Source organism: Pogona vitticeps, chromosome 8 (assembly GCF_051106095.1).
Source record: "Pogona vitticeps strain Pit_001003342236 chromosome 8, PviZW2.1, whole genome shotgun sequence".
In the NCBI taxonomy this organism is placed as follows: Eukaryota; Metazoa; Chordata; class Lepidosauria; order Squamata; family Agamidae; genus Pogona; species Pogona vitticeps.
Window position 1 is genome coordinate 14647444 of NC_135790.1, and position 16836 is coordinate 14664279.

General features: G+C 43.4%; 1 protein-coding gene and 1 long non-coding RNA gene across 3 annotated transcripts in view; both read right to left on the minus strand.

The window, feature by feature from the left end:
• Positions 1-16836, minus strand: part of LOC144584198 (uncharacterized) — a 465271-nt gene that overhangs the window by 37000 nt on the left and 411435 nt on the right. The window lies entirely within an intron of this gene.
• Positions 505-16836, minus strand: part of LOC110084322 (matrix metalloproteinase-17) — a 32982-nt gene continuing 16650 nt past the window's right edge. The window contains exons 5-11 of one of the 2 annotated variants that reach the window (XM_072978825.2): positions 13556-13839; positions 12351-12527; positions 10342-10432; positions 6980-7062; positions 5243-5395; positions 3106-3363; positions 505-1855 (exon numbers count right to left, since the gene is read on the minus strand). In XM_072978825.2, coding sequence (XP_072834926.2) covers positions 1554-1855; positions 3106-3363; positions 5243-5395; positions 6980-7062; positions 10342-10432; positions 12351-12527; positions 13556-13839 — 1348 coding nt within the window. In that variant the 3' untranslated portion in view covers positions 505-1553. The remainder of the gene's footprint in view (positions 1856-3105; positions 3364-5242; positions 5396-6979; positions 7063-10341; positions 10433-12350; positions 12528-13555; positions 13840-16836) is intronic. The other variant, XM_078379779.1, reaches the window with a different exon arrangement.

The following is a 16836-nucleotide window of genomic DNA, read 5'->3' on the forward strand; positions in this document are numbered from 1 at the left end:
TGTGATCACTGAGGGATGTGGTGGCGCTGCGGGCTAAACCGCAGAAGCCTGTGCTGCAGAGTCAGAAGACCAGCAGTTATAAGATCGAATCCATGCGACGGAGTGAGCGCCCGTCGCTTGTCCAAGCTCCCGCCAACCTAGCGGTTCGAAAGCATGCAAATACAAGTAGATAAATAGGGACCACCTCGGTAGGAAGGTAACAGCATTCCGTGTCTAAGTCGCACTGGCCATGTGGCCACAGAAGATTGTCTTTGGACAAAACGCTGGCTCTATGGCTTGGAAACAGGGATGAGCACCGCCCCCTAGAATCGAACACGACTAGACAAAAATTGTCAAGGGGAACCTTAACCTTTACCTTTAATGTGATCACAGCACACAGACAGAGGTCAAAAAGCGGGAGAGAGCTCAGATCTGGAATACCTTGTTTTGAATCCACAAGATGTCACTCACTCAACAGAAAATCTAAAATGCCTGGTGTAGAGGGAGCAGATCGACACACCCTCCTTTCCTTTCCAATTCTTGTTTTATGCCGCACATTCCGTTTTAATTACCTCTACTCTTTTAACAAAGTCCCTGGTCTTTAAGCTACAATGATAACTTTGTCAATCCACCAGGCAGGCTCCAGCAAGTGATTCTGAGTCACAGCACAGCTGGGCCGACAGAGGAAATTCAAGAGAGACGCTGCCATTGAGCTGTTCTTTGAAGCAAAAAAGTAATGCATGGCTTTCCTTCCCAGCCAGCACATCTGTTCCTCGCACCAGTCATTTCAGCACGTGTGACTGGTGGCTAAATGTGCCGCCGAAGGAGTGTGCAAGGCCGTGCTCTTGCTGTTAAGGAGCATTGGAAACAGAGAAAGAACTCTCCAAAAGGATGGATGGGAAAAGGCAATCTTTAAGCTCTTGGAAACAAAAAGGTCAGCAGCAGTGAGAGACCTCAGGTGGTCCAGAGGCGAAATCCAGTTCTTCTCATGGCCCAGTTCAGTCCTTTGAGGTTCCTCTGATGGCCGTATCCTCATGGCACCATTATTTGGGGGGTTGCTCAGCTTTTGTACAAGACGTGGCCCCACTCCACCCCACTGAAAGGTTGAAAGGCTTAATTACTGGCAGTAAGAGCCTGAAGCAAAAATATGGTGTATTTTCGCCCCACCCACAAGTGGAATGCAGTCCCCGATGAACTTCTCTAACACTGAATTTATCCCTTAGAAGGAATAAGATTTCCTACCTTGACTGGATGCTCATAGATCCTACAAAACTTTTTGTATTGTGAAGGGATGTCCTGACTCTTTTTGGACCCCCGTTTCCTATTCAATTTCATCGGTATCCAAACACTGCTTTTTGAAGAATGCGCCCTCAACAGGCACAGAGCCTCGCTATGACCTGTGTCGGACTGCAGCCACAGCCTCCATCCGAGGCGTTCATTACCACATATCTCATTTAACTGGGAGATTTCTCTTTTTCTTCCTGTCCCAGTCACAAATGCACAACATGGCTGCTTCAACTGGTACCATAAACTGTGCTTGAAAAGCAAACTTCTGAAAACATTTCTTGTCCTTCCTAAAGAAATCCACGTAGGGTCAGGAGAAGGACAGGTAAACAGCTGAGCAGGGTTGAAGCGAGTACTTGACAGGCAGAACAAAAGCACACACAGCGCTCAATCTCCAGCTGGGGACCCCGCAAGTCAGGCTGAAGTTCTTCTGCACCCGATGTAGGGCTGGTGGGCATGCTTCTGGGAGGATAAGTTTCGCCTGTGCAATCCAGCCAGTCCTTAGCTATGGATCGAGGATATCCTGTCTGGGGTTTGAGGTTGTGCTGGTCAAACTTCCAGTAATCTTTGTCCTTAAAGACATACAGTGTTCCTGCAGCAAGAAAAATGCGTGAGGAAACAAGGGCATTGGGAGTGAAGTAAGAGAACACTCTGGCAAAGTCGAAGCAACAATTTTTCCTCCCTGGGGAGCACCACCATCCCCATCTCTAGGTGGCCCCTTAAAGGCTATTATAATATGAGTTTTCATGGACAACTCCACTTCCTTTTTGATGTACAGGAATATTCCACTGAAACTTGTGCTGTAAAGGATATAAGAACCTCTGTCATAAAACAACAATGGTGGAATAACATGGATGTTAATTATACTGAGGAGACTGGCCATTTACAGACACTAATCATCTTTTCTTTATAGGAGGTTTTGTAAGCAGCTGCACATTAGCAACTGTAAAAGGCCAGTCTCTTCAATATAATTAACATCCATGTTATTCTGTGACAGAGGTTCTTATAGCCTTTACAGCAAAAGCTTCAATGGAAAACGCCTGTATGTCAAAGAGGCTATCATCCCACTGTTAAATACCCCACTGGCTTTCTCATCAACCAGCCACAATCTCTGTATCCTGGCACCATGTATAAATATATGCCATGTTATCTCTCTCTTATTATGTCTAAGGAGGTGGACTTGTCCACAAAAGTTCACATTAAAATATAGCAGTTAGTCTTTAAAGTGCCACCATCGGTTTTGTCTTTTTTTTTATTTGTTCTTTTATTTTTATTTTTCTAAATTTGTTTAACCTATATTAAACAATTGTTTAGTCTTCCTTAAGGGCAAACAAAGGCAGAGAGGGCAACAGGGATCTTGCAAAACCAAGAGTTGATAAGGTATGCCCAAGTAGCACTAAATCTTAGCTTTGCACAGAAGTTGGCAAATTCCAGATAAGCTGAATTGCAACTCTCATCATCCTCCATCACTGGCTATATGGGGAGATTTGACAAAAAACTGAATTTCAACAGTATCTGAAGGGTCACACATTGTCCACTCCTCGTTCAACATCATGTGAAAACCAGCATCAGAGGGCACTACAAGAAATGGGAACCACCATTATATAGAAGAGAATGTTTAAAAGAAACAAGCTCTTCCTGGCAATCCTGCTCCTCACTTCTGCTGTTTGGCAATAACTGGAAGGACTTACGGGTAATTCCAAACAAATCCAAATGTAGTTGGAAAAATCAAAGCAAAGCTTTGGTGGCTAGAGGATTCTGGGAACTATAAGCCAAAAAGTAATCTTCCCAAACACTGCATCAAGACAATAAACGACAATTCAACAACACACACAAGCTCACCATCGTTTTCACTCAGCACAGCATCAGCAGAGTCAGGGAGCTGCTCCCAGGGCGTCCTGTGGATGGAAGGGCCTTCTTCTATGTGCCCTGTGGCTTCATCATAGCTCCAGTGGAGACCTCCCTTGAAGAAATAAGTTTTCCTGTCCAAAGGCCACGAAAAGGCACCGTCAATGCCTCCCTGAGGCAGCCCAAAGTCTGTGACAGGCCGAGGATAGCCCTCTTCCACACCGTTGTCCTTGAAGACCCAGTACAGAGGCCCTTGAGCAGTGAGGAGGAGAGAAAAAGATCCATGTTCCCCAGCCAAAAACAACAACAGAGCCCCTTGGCACCTCAACAGTTAGGATATTCTAAGCTTTTGTGGGCTACAAACAACTTTGGACTCTTTTCCCCCCAAGCCTTTATTTTTAAGCCTGAAAATCTGTTTGACCGACTCGCATAATCATTGACTTCGCTGGATGGGGACGCCATGGGTTTTTGTTCAACATATTTGAATGGCAGGAGGTTTTAGGAAGACGGGTGTAATTCATTAAAGGCAACAGATCAGTTGCAGATATGTCTGCATGGACACGGTAGTTGAAGGGACAGTGCAGTATAGAAATGTCAACAGTTAGGTCGGGAAGAAATGAAACCAGGAACAAAATTATACAGATTGTGCAAGTTCTGTGGAAGCTTGTATGCAGGCATCATTTGCAAAAATAATTTTTTAAAAAATCTGTGTTGATGACACATTAATAATATTTGAGGAAATGGAAGCAGGTGAGGCAAAATAAGAGTTGTGACAGCCAGCAGAACCCAGAATGGATGGGATACAGATGTCAGTTTACGTCTCTTTGCTAGAAAGCAGCACTGCTCAACCTGAAGGCCTCTAGATATGTACACCAGACCGCACACACACACACCAGCCTTCTGGACCAGCAATCACTATCACTGGTTCCTTGTCCCTCTGTTCCCAACCTTGCTTTATCAAGGTTTCCATTACATGGAGGGTCCTACATAGAGCAAGGAAAATTCTTTTTTTATTTTATTTTATTTATTTTTTTGGAATAAAATTCCCAGAATCTTCTAGATATCATGACCAGTGTCTATACTGGCTGGGGCTGGCATGTTTGTGCATGTGTATGTGTGTATTATGGCAGTTGTCATCCAAAAATTAAACACTTTACCAGCACTCATTCTACTTATTTATAAATAAAGCTTTGGAGAGCAGATGCATACAGCAGGGGGAAACTTTTCAGACCAGATATATATAGGACTGCAAGTTGATTTATTTTTTACCCCACCTTTCTCCTTAAAGAATCCAAAGCGGGCAACTACAGACGTTCAGATTTCCTGTTCTGCAAAATGGCCAAGCAGGGTTTTACAACTGCTTTGGAAGCCATCTTTAGTCGCTCATCATCAGTACCAGCACAAAAAAGGCTACAGCCTAGGGCGCTGCAGTTATCTGTACAACAGAAACTTGCTTTAAGCTGAAGGTAGAATCAAGTAAACAAAGTCTTACTAGTTGCTTATGAGAGATTATTATAGATCCTGTTTGGGGAGAGGAGAAATAATCTCTAGTATAGAAGTGATGAAACAACTCCCCAAGAACTCGGGAGACATTTCCTAGAAAACTATGATGACCGGATGTGTGCAACACAGAGGATGTACTAGAAACATGACTTTTTAATGTTCGAAGTGTAGCTTAATACGTATAAACATGGATGGGGCTATATGGGACGTATACAGTATACACTGGACAGCAGCTGCCCAGTGATAACCACAGGAAAGGGATATTGTCTAAATGCTCCACTTTCAGGTTTCCCAGAGGTCTCTGTCTGGGCAGTGGTTGGAAACCTGAGGGGGCCAGTTGAGTCTGACTGGAGATTTGAAATGTTACACCTTTGGGTCAAAATCCAATTGCTAATGCTCGAGTAAATCCATTAAATAATCTGAGCTTCTGTAAGTCGTTGATTTAATGGGTCTACTCCAGCTGGATTTAGTAGTTGATTCCGGCTTGGATTCCAATGCCCAGAATCAGAATTCCAAGGAAAATGGGAGTTGGGAGTCCAAGCCCCAACCTTCCCCCTTCCCTTTTCCAAGCATTTTATTCTGATATCAGTGACAGCAAATAATCAGTTCCATGCACACGACCTCTTACCACTGAAGAAGAGGATGCGGTGATCTGTGTGCCTCTCATAAACAGCGTCTACTTTGCGGAGGGTGGGAGGGAGGCCTCGCCAGAATCCAGTGATCAAGGCCGGGCGCAAAGAGGTCAGGTGTCGACTTTGGGTCAGACGCCAAAAATACTGACCTGCCAGAGGAGAAAGGCAGCATTGGACTCTGACTGAGATCAGAAGCTTAGCTCTGCCTGGCTTAGCTCACCAAGACAAGGGGGAATCTTTCTCACAGGATTATTTTGCAGTCGTGAATAAAGCTCAATGTAGGAAAACATCTCAAAAAGGATACTGCAGAGGTAAGGAAGGGCAAGCAAACAGTAAGGAAGCCAGTATAGAAAAGTTTTGCCTGAAGGTTTCCAGGATAGGAAAAGAAAAAATAAATGAGTAAGGAGTGTTAAATGGAGAAAGAGGGCAGAGCTAAGCTTTTCTCCTTTTGCCATAATAGTAGAACCTGGAATCATCCAAAAAAAAAAAAAGCTGAACAGTGGACGAGTCAGACAGACAAGACAAAGAGCTCCGCACAGGACATTATTAAAATGTAGATTTTGTTACTGCACAATGTTGTGATGAAGACCAACAAGAAGAGAGATTAGAAAAATGTGTGGTCCTGTCATCAAAGTGAGACCTAAAGCTGTCCCTTGCCATTAACTACTCTGGCCATGCTGCACTGGCTGCCCATCCGTTTCCACATTGACTTCAAAGTCTTAATGCTTACTTACAAGGCCCTAAACAGTTTAAGACCTCGATACTTGGCGGAGCGCTGACTCCCAACTAGTTCTACCCGTGTCACCCACGCGAGCCAGGAGGTGAGGCTGAGGAGCCTGACGCCAAGGGAGGCCCTGAAAGAAAGAACTAGAAACCGGGCCTTCTCAGTGGTGGCTCCTCGTCTCTGGAATAACCTACCTCCGGAGATTCGCGCTGCACCCTTGCTGGGTACTTTTAAGAACCAACTAAAAACGTGGATGTATAGGCAGACCTTCCCTTCCAGTTAATTCCTGTCCTCTTTCCTTTTTTATTCTTTTTCTCTTTATTTGATTTATTTTGTATTTTTCCCATCTTGCAGAATCATTTAATTAATTAATTGTTATAAATTTTTCTTGAACTTGTTATCCTTTATGTAGTAAGCTGCCTAGAGTGGTCGAAATGACTAGATAGGCAGGGTATAAATAAATAAATAAATAAATAAATAAATAAATAAATAAATAAATAAATAAAGGATCAGGTTGGCTATTATACACAAAGTTCTACCTAAGGTCTTTGTTTCCTGGCCATTCTAGAGACGGACAGAATGTGGGAACAGAGTCCAGTAGAGGCAGAGACTGGCAAAACACTCTTCCCCTTACAGTACTCTGAAGCAGTTTACATACAGTTCTGGTCTTCAATCACCACACCATCAATTACAGCTGCCATACATTCCACAGCAGCAGCAGCTGAGTCCTTTTCAAGGGCTCTGTAGCATATCTTTGTAAAGATAACAGGACTGTTGTTCTCTACATCTTTCACAAGGACTTAAAACATAGGAAGATGGTCCACCCTAGCTCAGTATCTTCTACACTGACTGGCAGAACCCGGTTTACAGGGTTGAAGGCAAAAGGCTTTTGTAACCCTGCTTGGAGAAGAGGGGACTGGAATACGAACGGGAGCTTCTGCACCCAAAGCGCAGCCTCTAACACTGATCCATGGCAAGGAAAACCTGCTTCAAGTGCAACGCCACCGACCTTTGAAGAAGAACGTTTCCCCTCTGATCTGAGCCACAGCATCAACACTGGAGGCGCAGCGGTCTGGGAATTCCTTTCCTGATCTGAAGCAAAGAAACGGGGACGGGGGTGGGGGTGGGGGTGGGGGTGGGATCAAAAGATCACACAGTGTGAAATCCCAGTGCTGTAAGGAGGAAATGTTGGCCACCCGTTGCCTCTCACGTCACACCCATAAGGGCACCCCTAACCTGCTGATAAAGCAGCCCATTTCAGCAGTGGCATGTTTTCTATTCCACCACACCTATAATAATTCTGATCACCATATTTTATTGTGGATTTAGTTCTTATATCTTAGAATCTCCAAGCAGCAGTTTTCTCCCCTTCCCATTTCTTTCTCCCAACAACCCTGTGAAGCAAATTAGACGAAGGCAAATTCTGAATTGATCATCTGAAGACAGCAATGCAATTGAAAGTGATTCAAAACCATGTTGCATTCATGTGGTTTTGAGTCACATGAGGGCTGACCATCAGCTGTTTGGTGCTGCCTGGTAAACCAGAGAAACAGTGGAGCTGAATTCCCCCCCCCTGGAAGGACACCCCCCCCGCTCCGCAAATCCCCCAGGTGAGGGATTTGGCTCCACAGCTTCTTCCAGCTTCACAGTGCAGCACCAGTCAGCTGATGGTTGACCCTCTGGCTGCTTGGAAGACGCCATGCAGGGAATCCCCCAGCTGGGAGGAGGTCACCACAACACACACCGCCTGACAAAACGAGGTTAGTCACAGGCAGCAGGCCAGGAGGTGACTGGATAGTGGGGGGGGGGTAACGGAGGGGGGAAAGGGCAAGAGGGACAGGGAAGGAGGTGAAGAAGGAAAGAGGGGGCACAGGGTGAGGGTGGGAGGCCACGGGGACAGGTGACTGAGCAGTTTAAAAAATCCTTCCCCCCTCCCTTATTTGGAACACCTCTGCTTCAGACAGCAGGATTTATTTTTTAAAAAAAGCAGCAGGAGTGCTCACATGTGTTATTCTGCTACCCTACCCAAAAATGAATAGACCTCTGAGAGGGGACGAGAATAACTCACTCACCCTGGCACAAGTGCCTCCTGTGTACACTTAAATTTAAACCATGTTTTTAAAGGAAAACCCGGTGCAACAGATGTTTTTTTTTCCAGTAGGATCAGGCCCAGAGAGGGAAAATTCAGACAATCATATCTCATGGTTGTTGTGGGTTTTTGGGGCTCTTTGGCCATGTTCTGAAGGTTGTTCTTCCTGATGTTTCGCCAGTCTCTGTGGCCGGCATCTTCAGAGGACAGGAGTCAGAACAGAGCACAGACAGAGTTCCGACTCCTGTCCTCTGAAGATGCCGGCCACAGAGACTGGTGAAACATCAGGAAGAACAACCTTCAGAACACGGCCAAAGAGCCCAAAGAACCCACAACAACCATTAGATCCCGGCCGTGAAAGCCTTCACGAATACAAATCATATCTCACCTTAATCAATGAATCTCTGGGGTGCAAACACAGACCCCTTCCTTTGCAAATGGGGAATTAATCAAACCACGCTTTCCTATTCCCTTGGAGCCTCCCTCAAATTCTTAAGAAGATGATGATTAACTTTCTCAATCACAATACACTGTTGTGAGTTATCTCTTTAGAAATACAAAGTATTTGGGAGTGACTTGAATTGACAGTTTAGACTCACTGGCTTTGCAAAAAACAAAAAACAAAAAAAACCACAACCACTCCTGAAAACTACTCATTATTGAGATTGTGAGCACTGCCCGCATTTTTACAATCTTTTGTGGGGATGGGGTGGCATGTAATCTGTCGATAGGAGCCTGCCCATCAAAAGTTAGCATTATACTGCTGCACTAACCCCAACATCAGACTAGTTATAGGAACTAGAATGTCACTTAAAATTAATTAATTGCCTAGGGCTCAACGATGGCTCAGTTAATTGAGCATCAATGGCCAAGCACAGTGAAACTAGTCAACCACATTAATACTGAAAACAGAAGTTGGATTTTAAACACAATGCTTGTGCTATCAAACTTGATAGAGAGATATAGGCCAAAACCCTCTTTCTCAAATTTGGATGGTATAAGAGAATTTGTCGTATTTTCTCGTGTATAAAATGACACTTTTTCCTAAAATAATTAGAGGAAAATGTGAGGGTCGTTTTATACATGGTAGTAAGGGAGGAGTGATCAAAGCACTTTGATCCCTGCTTTCCCCCTCCACTTTCTTTGCAAAAAGTGGAGGGGGAAACCAGCTTTTTGCAAAGAATGTAGAGAGGGAAAGGACTTTCCTCTGAAGAAAATGGAAGGGGAGAGAAGGAACTGCTTTCCCACTTCACTTTCTTGTGAGGAAAGTGCTTTCCCACTCCACTTTTTGTCAGGGGGCAAGCAGCTTTTTGCAAAGAAAGTGGAAGGGGAAAGCAATTTCTTCCCAAGAAAGTGGAGGGGGAAAGCAGGAATCAAAGCGCTCTGATCCCTGCCTTCCCCCCCCACTTTCTTGCAAAGAAAGAAATGTTGGGTTAGAAAAGCGGGGAGCATCTTATACATGGTGTCTTATACATGAAAAAATACGGTACACAGTCTGTAGAAGCAGACTGCCGTTAGTTAAAGCCACATGCAAACCCACCACATTTTCTCAGTGAGATTTAAGTGGAAAGCAAGCAGGAATCGAAAACAAGAAACTATTGGCATTCTACCAGCGCAAGTTATGGTATTTCCCTTACGTCAATATAATTTACATGAGAGAATTTTGTCCACTGTCTTGGTCCCAAAACTTCCAAAGTCAGTGGGAACTCATATTTACATATATCCAGAGCTTGGGGAGGAGTTTTCTCCTCCTTTTAACTACATCTTCCAGAATCCCACAGTCAGGACAACCATGGATCATGCTAACTGGAAGAGTCTGGAAACTGGAATTCAAAAAGTAACTATACCCAGCTCTGGATACATGCCAACTATTTACTTCTACCATACCACAGGCCTATACTGGCATAGGTAAATACAGTAGGTGGCTTTGGAGGCCTCGTTACTTTCTGCACTGGTCTGATGACCATATTTCCACAAATCCAGCATTTTAAAAGTGCCCATTAATAGGCTTCTCAAGCTCAGATTTATTAAGAAGTCTCAACATGATGCATCATTTGAACACAGGTGATCCAAGCGGCAACACTGTGTAGGCCTAGGACTGTGAGACAACTATTGTGCAATGTATTTCCACAAGCATTCTACAGTCACTACTTCTGATCTAGCAGGTCCGTAGCTACTGGGAACAGCACAGGGGTCAAGGAGGATGCAACGTACGTAATATGGCACAGAATGCCCTCGCTATTTATCTCTTCAAGTTTACTGTACAAAAGGCACTTTCTAACCTGAGGGCAGGAAAGTCATTTGGCAAGGAGAGAAGATCTGGGAGCAGCGAAATTACTTCTGGCTTCTCTGTGGAATGAAGAACTCTACTTCCTGGGTGATTGATTTTAAAAGAAAGAGAGAGAGAGAGAATTTTAGTGAATGCTCAGAAAAGCCTACGGTTTGTTCAATACACTTCATGGATGCAGGAAAGTGCGAACACATGACCAGGGCAAACAGAGAAGGCTTATTTGAATGAAGTCCACTGCAAAACTAGTGTGAGGCCAAACAGAACATTTCATTGCTATCTGACCTAGAGAAGCCTGCAAAAAAAAAAAAAATCCTTCACTAAAAACCAGGCGGGAGCTGCTTCAGGTTCTAACAGAATGACGGCATGCATGCTGCAGTTACGGCAGTTTGATAGCACTTTTGTTGCCATTATAGTAACCTGGAATTTGCTCTTTGCTGAGGTTCTTACAATTCCTTCCAGAAAATTCAGTGATACCCTCTGAACTGTAGCAGAGAATTCAACCTCACCCAGCTACAAATCTCAGGATTGTGTAGAATGGGAGCCATAACAGTTAAAATGGCTTTTGAACTGCTATAACTGCATAGCATTGATACACTTAGTGGCTACATTCATACACAGCAACAAGCCAATTTTTTTTAAAATCCTATTGGTACTATCTGTCTGTCTGTCTGTCTGTCTGTCTGTCTGTCTGTCTGTCTGTCTGTCTGTCTGTCTGTCTGTCTGTCTGTCTGATTTATATCCCGTCCATCTTGTCTGGTCGACCACTCTACTATAGGAAAAGCAGAGTTTGGAAAAGTTTCTTTTTTACTACTATAAATCCCCAGCTAGTATAGTCAGTGGCCATGCAGTATGGGGGACTCTGGGACTGTAGTCCAGCAAAGTTATTCGTTTATAAGAAAAGTGTTCCATTTCATTAGCCAAGAACCTCATGGTGCAGTGGCTAAAATGCGGTATTGCCATGATGACTCTTTTCCCAACCTGAGCTTGCTCGAGGTTAATTTAACCTTCCATCCTTCCAACATCAGTAAATTGAGTACTCAGCTCATTGGGGGAAGGGGGGGCAATGTGCAGCCTGCATAATTAAATTGTAAACCATTCATGGAGAGCTTTAAACACTATGGAGTGATATATAAACAGCACACTTTGCTTCGCTTTTGCCAAAGTTTCAGATGTGGATTCTGAAATGCAAGCATCATGTGCTATTTGCATCAAAGACATCCTCACCAAGAGTTCCCTTTTCAAGCAGTTTCTGTTTTAAAGAGATCTGGGACAAATTTTTCCTTTCTTTGCCATGTGATTTTCTGTGATTCACAAAAAAGCTGTTAAGATTCTGTGGTCACAGGAAGACAAATCAGAGAAGCCAAAAATGATTTTTTTTATGGCTCTGGGGGAAAATCCCCCAAAATATACTAATCCAACTGAGCTCCGTTAGAAATTGAGCAACTCCAAACAGGTACTGCTTACATTTTTTTTTTTACAGAATGCAAACTTATTAGATTTTTGGGCCAAATTCTCTTTAACAAACACTCTTAGAAAAAAGAAAAACACTACTGTTCGTTATCTAGATTCTACAGCATGTGGGGAACACTGTAGATCTCCAGATGTTATTGGACTCAAAATGCCTCTCATCTTTCCCTAAAAACTTTGCTTGTATGAATTTTGAATTCCAACTCCCATTGCTCCTGACCATGGACAGTTTTCGGCTGGGAATGACCAAGCTGCAATTGAACATCTGGAGAGGTCACAAGATTCCACTGCAGTGGAGAACTGATCACTCCAAAGTCATGAAGCCAGCGGTATCTCTTCTGAGTTTTAGTCTAAACTTTAAAGACACAGCCCAAGGCCCTGAAGCCTGGATCGCTCCTGTAAAGTTCAAACTCTAGGGCAGATTCACCATCCCTGGGACGTTGTTGACACCAACCCCCACTCACTTCAAGACAGCATGACCCTGCTTTTTTTATGGTAATGAGCAAAACCGAAGTAGCCAAGCACTGTGCATACCATAAAGCTTCTGGATCTCATCGCCGTCGTCCACATGCAGCTCATACTGCAGAGGGTCTCCCACTGGTCCCTGGTAATAGGGACGCATAATTGAATGTTTAGAAGACGAATGCGCTAGGCCAAGACTGTGGCCAAATTCATGGACAGCCACAGCAAAAAGGTCAGTACCCAAATCGTCTGTCAAAAGATGAGAAAGTGATCTGTCAATGGCTTTTATCTTGGCAAGGTGAAGGAAGGGAACACGATGAAAAATAACTGGGGCAGATCAATCACCATATCGAAAGGGGCATAGTCTAACCCCTTGCTCAAGGAAACAAGTCCTTGAACCACTGATCCATCGATGTATGATATTTTCTTTTGTAGTCATTTGGAACTGCAGCACTTCCTATGTGAAATATTCTTCCCTCTAAAATCTAAAACAATTCTTATTCTCAGATACACATAGAAAAAAAATTTGTTCTTGAAAGCCTTCCCTATGTACTCCACCCCATCTTTTTCATGGACAATATAAATATTGTATTTTAATCTTGCATGTTGCATTATACACACTAAATCTTTTACTCTTCTTGTACACAACACTGAATTTAAGTGATTTGTAGTTTTTAAAAAAAGAAATACATAATATATAAATGTAAGCCATATTTCTGAATAAAACAGAGGAAGGGAAAAAACATGGCTCCAGAAGAGTACTCTAAATCAGTGGTCCCCAACCTTGGGCCTCCAGATGTTCTTGGACTGCAACTCCCAGAAGCCTTCACCACCACCTCTGCTGGCCAGGATTTCTGGGAGTTGAAGTCCAAGAACATCTGGAGGCCCAAGGTCAGGACCACTGACCTAGAGCAGTGGTTCTTAACCTTTGTTACTCAGATGCTTTTGAACTGCAACTCCCAGAAACCCCAGTCAGGACAGCTGGTGGTGAAGGCTTCTGGGAGTTGCAGTGCAAAACTCCTGAGTAACCCAAGGTTAAGAACCAGTGGTCTAGAGCAGTGGTCCCCAACCTTGGCCTCCAGATGTTCTTGGACTTCAGCTCCCAGAAATCCTGGCCAGTAGAGGTGGTGGTGAAGGCTTCTGGGAGTTGCAGTCCAAGAACATCTGGAGGCCCAAGGTTGGAGACCACTGGTCTAGAGCACTTGCAGTCATTGACTCCCAGCTTTTCTGCCAGAACTGTTCCAATCCACCCTCATTTGCTGTGAATGTCAAACTACCTGGAGAGCGGAAGGTCCAGTCCTCGTCGCCATCAAAGTGAACATTACCAGCCCTTTGGGGATCTCCAGGAAAGAAGGCATGGGCCACCATTCCGCCTGGCCCATCAAAAGGGTAACCATCACGGTGGTCGAGCCGGAGGAACTCCACTGAGATGTCAACACTGTGGCCGCCCACCTCATGGAAGTTCAAGGGTGTGGCTTCACTCCAAACCTTTAGAGCATAATACATCAATGTGCGCATGGTTTCTCTGCTAAGACGGGATTCCCTTGGGTAGGTCTTCACCCTAATGAAGAAATGCATGAAAGTAGCAAGTTTCACACTCCTGCTGTGCTTGGAGACAGGTAGGAAGACAACAGCCTCTACCAATCAGACTAAAAATCCATAAACCCCAAAGCATCTTGTTTACTGTGGCAAATCCACATATCCAGAATACAGATCAAGGTGGACTGAGATAAAAAATTAATACAGATCAAAGTGGATTGAAATGAAAAATAAGAAAGCCTATCACAGGACAGTTCTTGTTGGAGTTGCAGCAACTGTTCCATGCTGCCTTTAAGAGATTTGGCTGACAGGGACTTTTCTCCACTGAGGTGCCTCTGATTTTGAAGATAGCCATGCCTTTCTGCTTAAGAGTATTTATCCCTCCTTTTTTTAAAGTCACGTATGCTGTGGTCTGCTGGCAGTTAGTGATACGTACTGTGTTTCCCTGAAAATAAGACAGGGTCTTATATTAATTTTTGCTCCAAAAAACTCATTAGGGCTTATTTTCAGGGGATGTTTTATTTTACAGTCATGTTATCGTCTTCTGGTTGCTCTACAACCTGAAGAAGTACAATGTTTCATTTAGCTGGGGCTTACTTTTGGATGAGGGCTTATATTACGAGCATCCTGAAAATACTAGGGCTTATTTTCAGGTTAGGGCTTATTTTCAGGGAAACAGGGCAGTGCAGTTATGTATGCAGTTAGCAATTTATGCAGTTTGTAGTCTGCAAGAGTCTGCTGGAAGCAGGCTATGAGTCAGTTAAGGCTTGTTCATGTAACCAGTAATTTTTGTACATTATGCCATTGTAAACATCTGTTCAGAACTGTGAGTAAATAAAACTTTTTAAATTATTTGTCTTACCAATGTCTCAGAGCAAATTATTGAAACTCTAAGTGCCAGTTGATGAAAACCAAAAAGGGATGGTATACTCTGGGAAGACCTGAAGCAAATTCTGTTCTGTATATCCTCTGTGTAGGTAGAGATTTTTTTAAACTAAAATCCACACTCTGCCAAGATTTCTAACACAGAAGAGTGTCTGTCTGTTGCATTCAAGTAGATGGTAAATCAGAGAGACCCCTAAGAACTGAAGTCAACTGAGCTTTAGCTATATTTCTTAGGATCTAAACACTTCTTTCTGTAGAACTTGTGTATATGATGTGCTATTGAGTCACACCCAACTTATGGCAACCCTAATAGGGATTTCAAAGCATGTGAGATACTAAAGGAGTGTTTTTACCATTTAGTTGTTTCTACCCCACTGATTATAACCCTTCACGTATTCACCCACCACAGAAGCATGTGTATCATAATCTATCAAGGGTGGTAACACTTTATGAATCTGTAATGGGGAATGGAGCACCAAAATGTGTGTGTATGTTATATGCTGTCAAGTTGCTTCCAGATTATGACAACCTTAATAGGGATATTAAATCTTGTGAGATAGTTAAGGAGTAGTTTTACCATTGCAATTATGTTTCTTTGGCTGACTGGAGATTTCAACCCAGGTCTCCTGAGTCTTAGTCCATCACCGTATTCACAAAAATATAGAGTATAATAAAAGTTGCTAATTTTTAAGCTGGGCTTTAAAACGACGAAATCGCATAGCGATTAACTTTTTGCGATCGCTTTCGCTTACCGATCATTGCAAAGCGATGATTTTTAACAGCTGATCGGCGGTTCCAAAATGGCCATCAGGTTAAAAAAAATGTCCGGCCGCTGTTTTCTGGGATGGATTCCTCCCCTACCGGGCAGCGAAAATGGCCACCGTATGGAGGATTTTCGCTTAAAGGTGAGTCTGAAGTTCACAGGAACGCATTGAAGGAGTTTCAATGCATTCCTATGGGCTTTTTAATATCGCATAACGACGAAATCGCTTTGCAGCAATTTTTGCTGCACCAATTATCGTTGCTATGCGAGGCACCGCTGTATTTGCAAAACCTTCAGTCAATGAGCCTCTAAAACACTGCAGTACTTTCTGTCCTCTATCGCCCCCTGGTGCTACTTTGAGGGTGCTGAAAGATCAATAGATGTCCACTGGAATCCTATCCTATTCAGAAGCACAAAACACTAAGTTGAATTAGACATACTTAGAATACTCACTGTGCTTAACTGCCTTAAATAAATTTGTGATCTAACAGGTCTAGAATAAGAATTTCTAAAACCTAGGCAAATTATATATAAACATTTAGTTTCCATATTCCACCAAAAGGTTCTTTTCACTAGCCCACATGTACAGCAATCCCCCGTTTCCCTATTTTCATAAGGGGGATTTCAGAATTTCAGCCAGCCAGCGGATTGTGTCCTCTCCCCAAGATCTCCGCTCCATTCGTCCTCACCCGTTTCCTATCCCTTTTGCCAGTCAGTTCTGCTGGCCAATAAGCACTGGCTGCTAGGGGGCTCTTCACCTCTTTGTGGTCTAGGGCCCCCCCAGCAGATTGGTTTCACTTCTGTACATCTTAGTGGTTTTCCCCTAAGCATGCTGATTCCTTTAAAGTGTGTGAGGGATGCCATTTTTCCTGGAAGCACTTTTGTTAGGGGCTGAAGTGCAGAAGTTTATTGGGAGGGGGGTGGCATGTATTTTGACAAAAGGCAGTGCACATTTTACTTGAGTGGCTGGCTCCGCTTTGTCTAAAGAGATGTATGAAAGACAAGTGATGCTACACAGCCTGGAGTGAAACCTGATCACCAGTTTGCAGTATCTTGTGCAACTTTTAACAAATGATCCTGCAACTTCAACATCTAAAAAAAATATTTTCTGAACTTTTCTATTCCTTACCACTGCCACCACCAGTTCTGTAATTCTCTGTCTGGTAAAGATTCAAAGCTCATCTTTGTATCATATATGATATTTTAATGGCCCGGTAAAGGTATTACAAACCCCAGCTTTCACACTATACATCATTTTGCTAGCAGCTTTGCTGTATTAATTTTGAGTGGCCACGCACATACATTTTGCAACATTTTCTACATTTCTCCCTTTCCACCAAACAAATCTTAGAAAGTTCCTGCCTTTCTAGC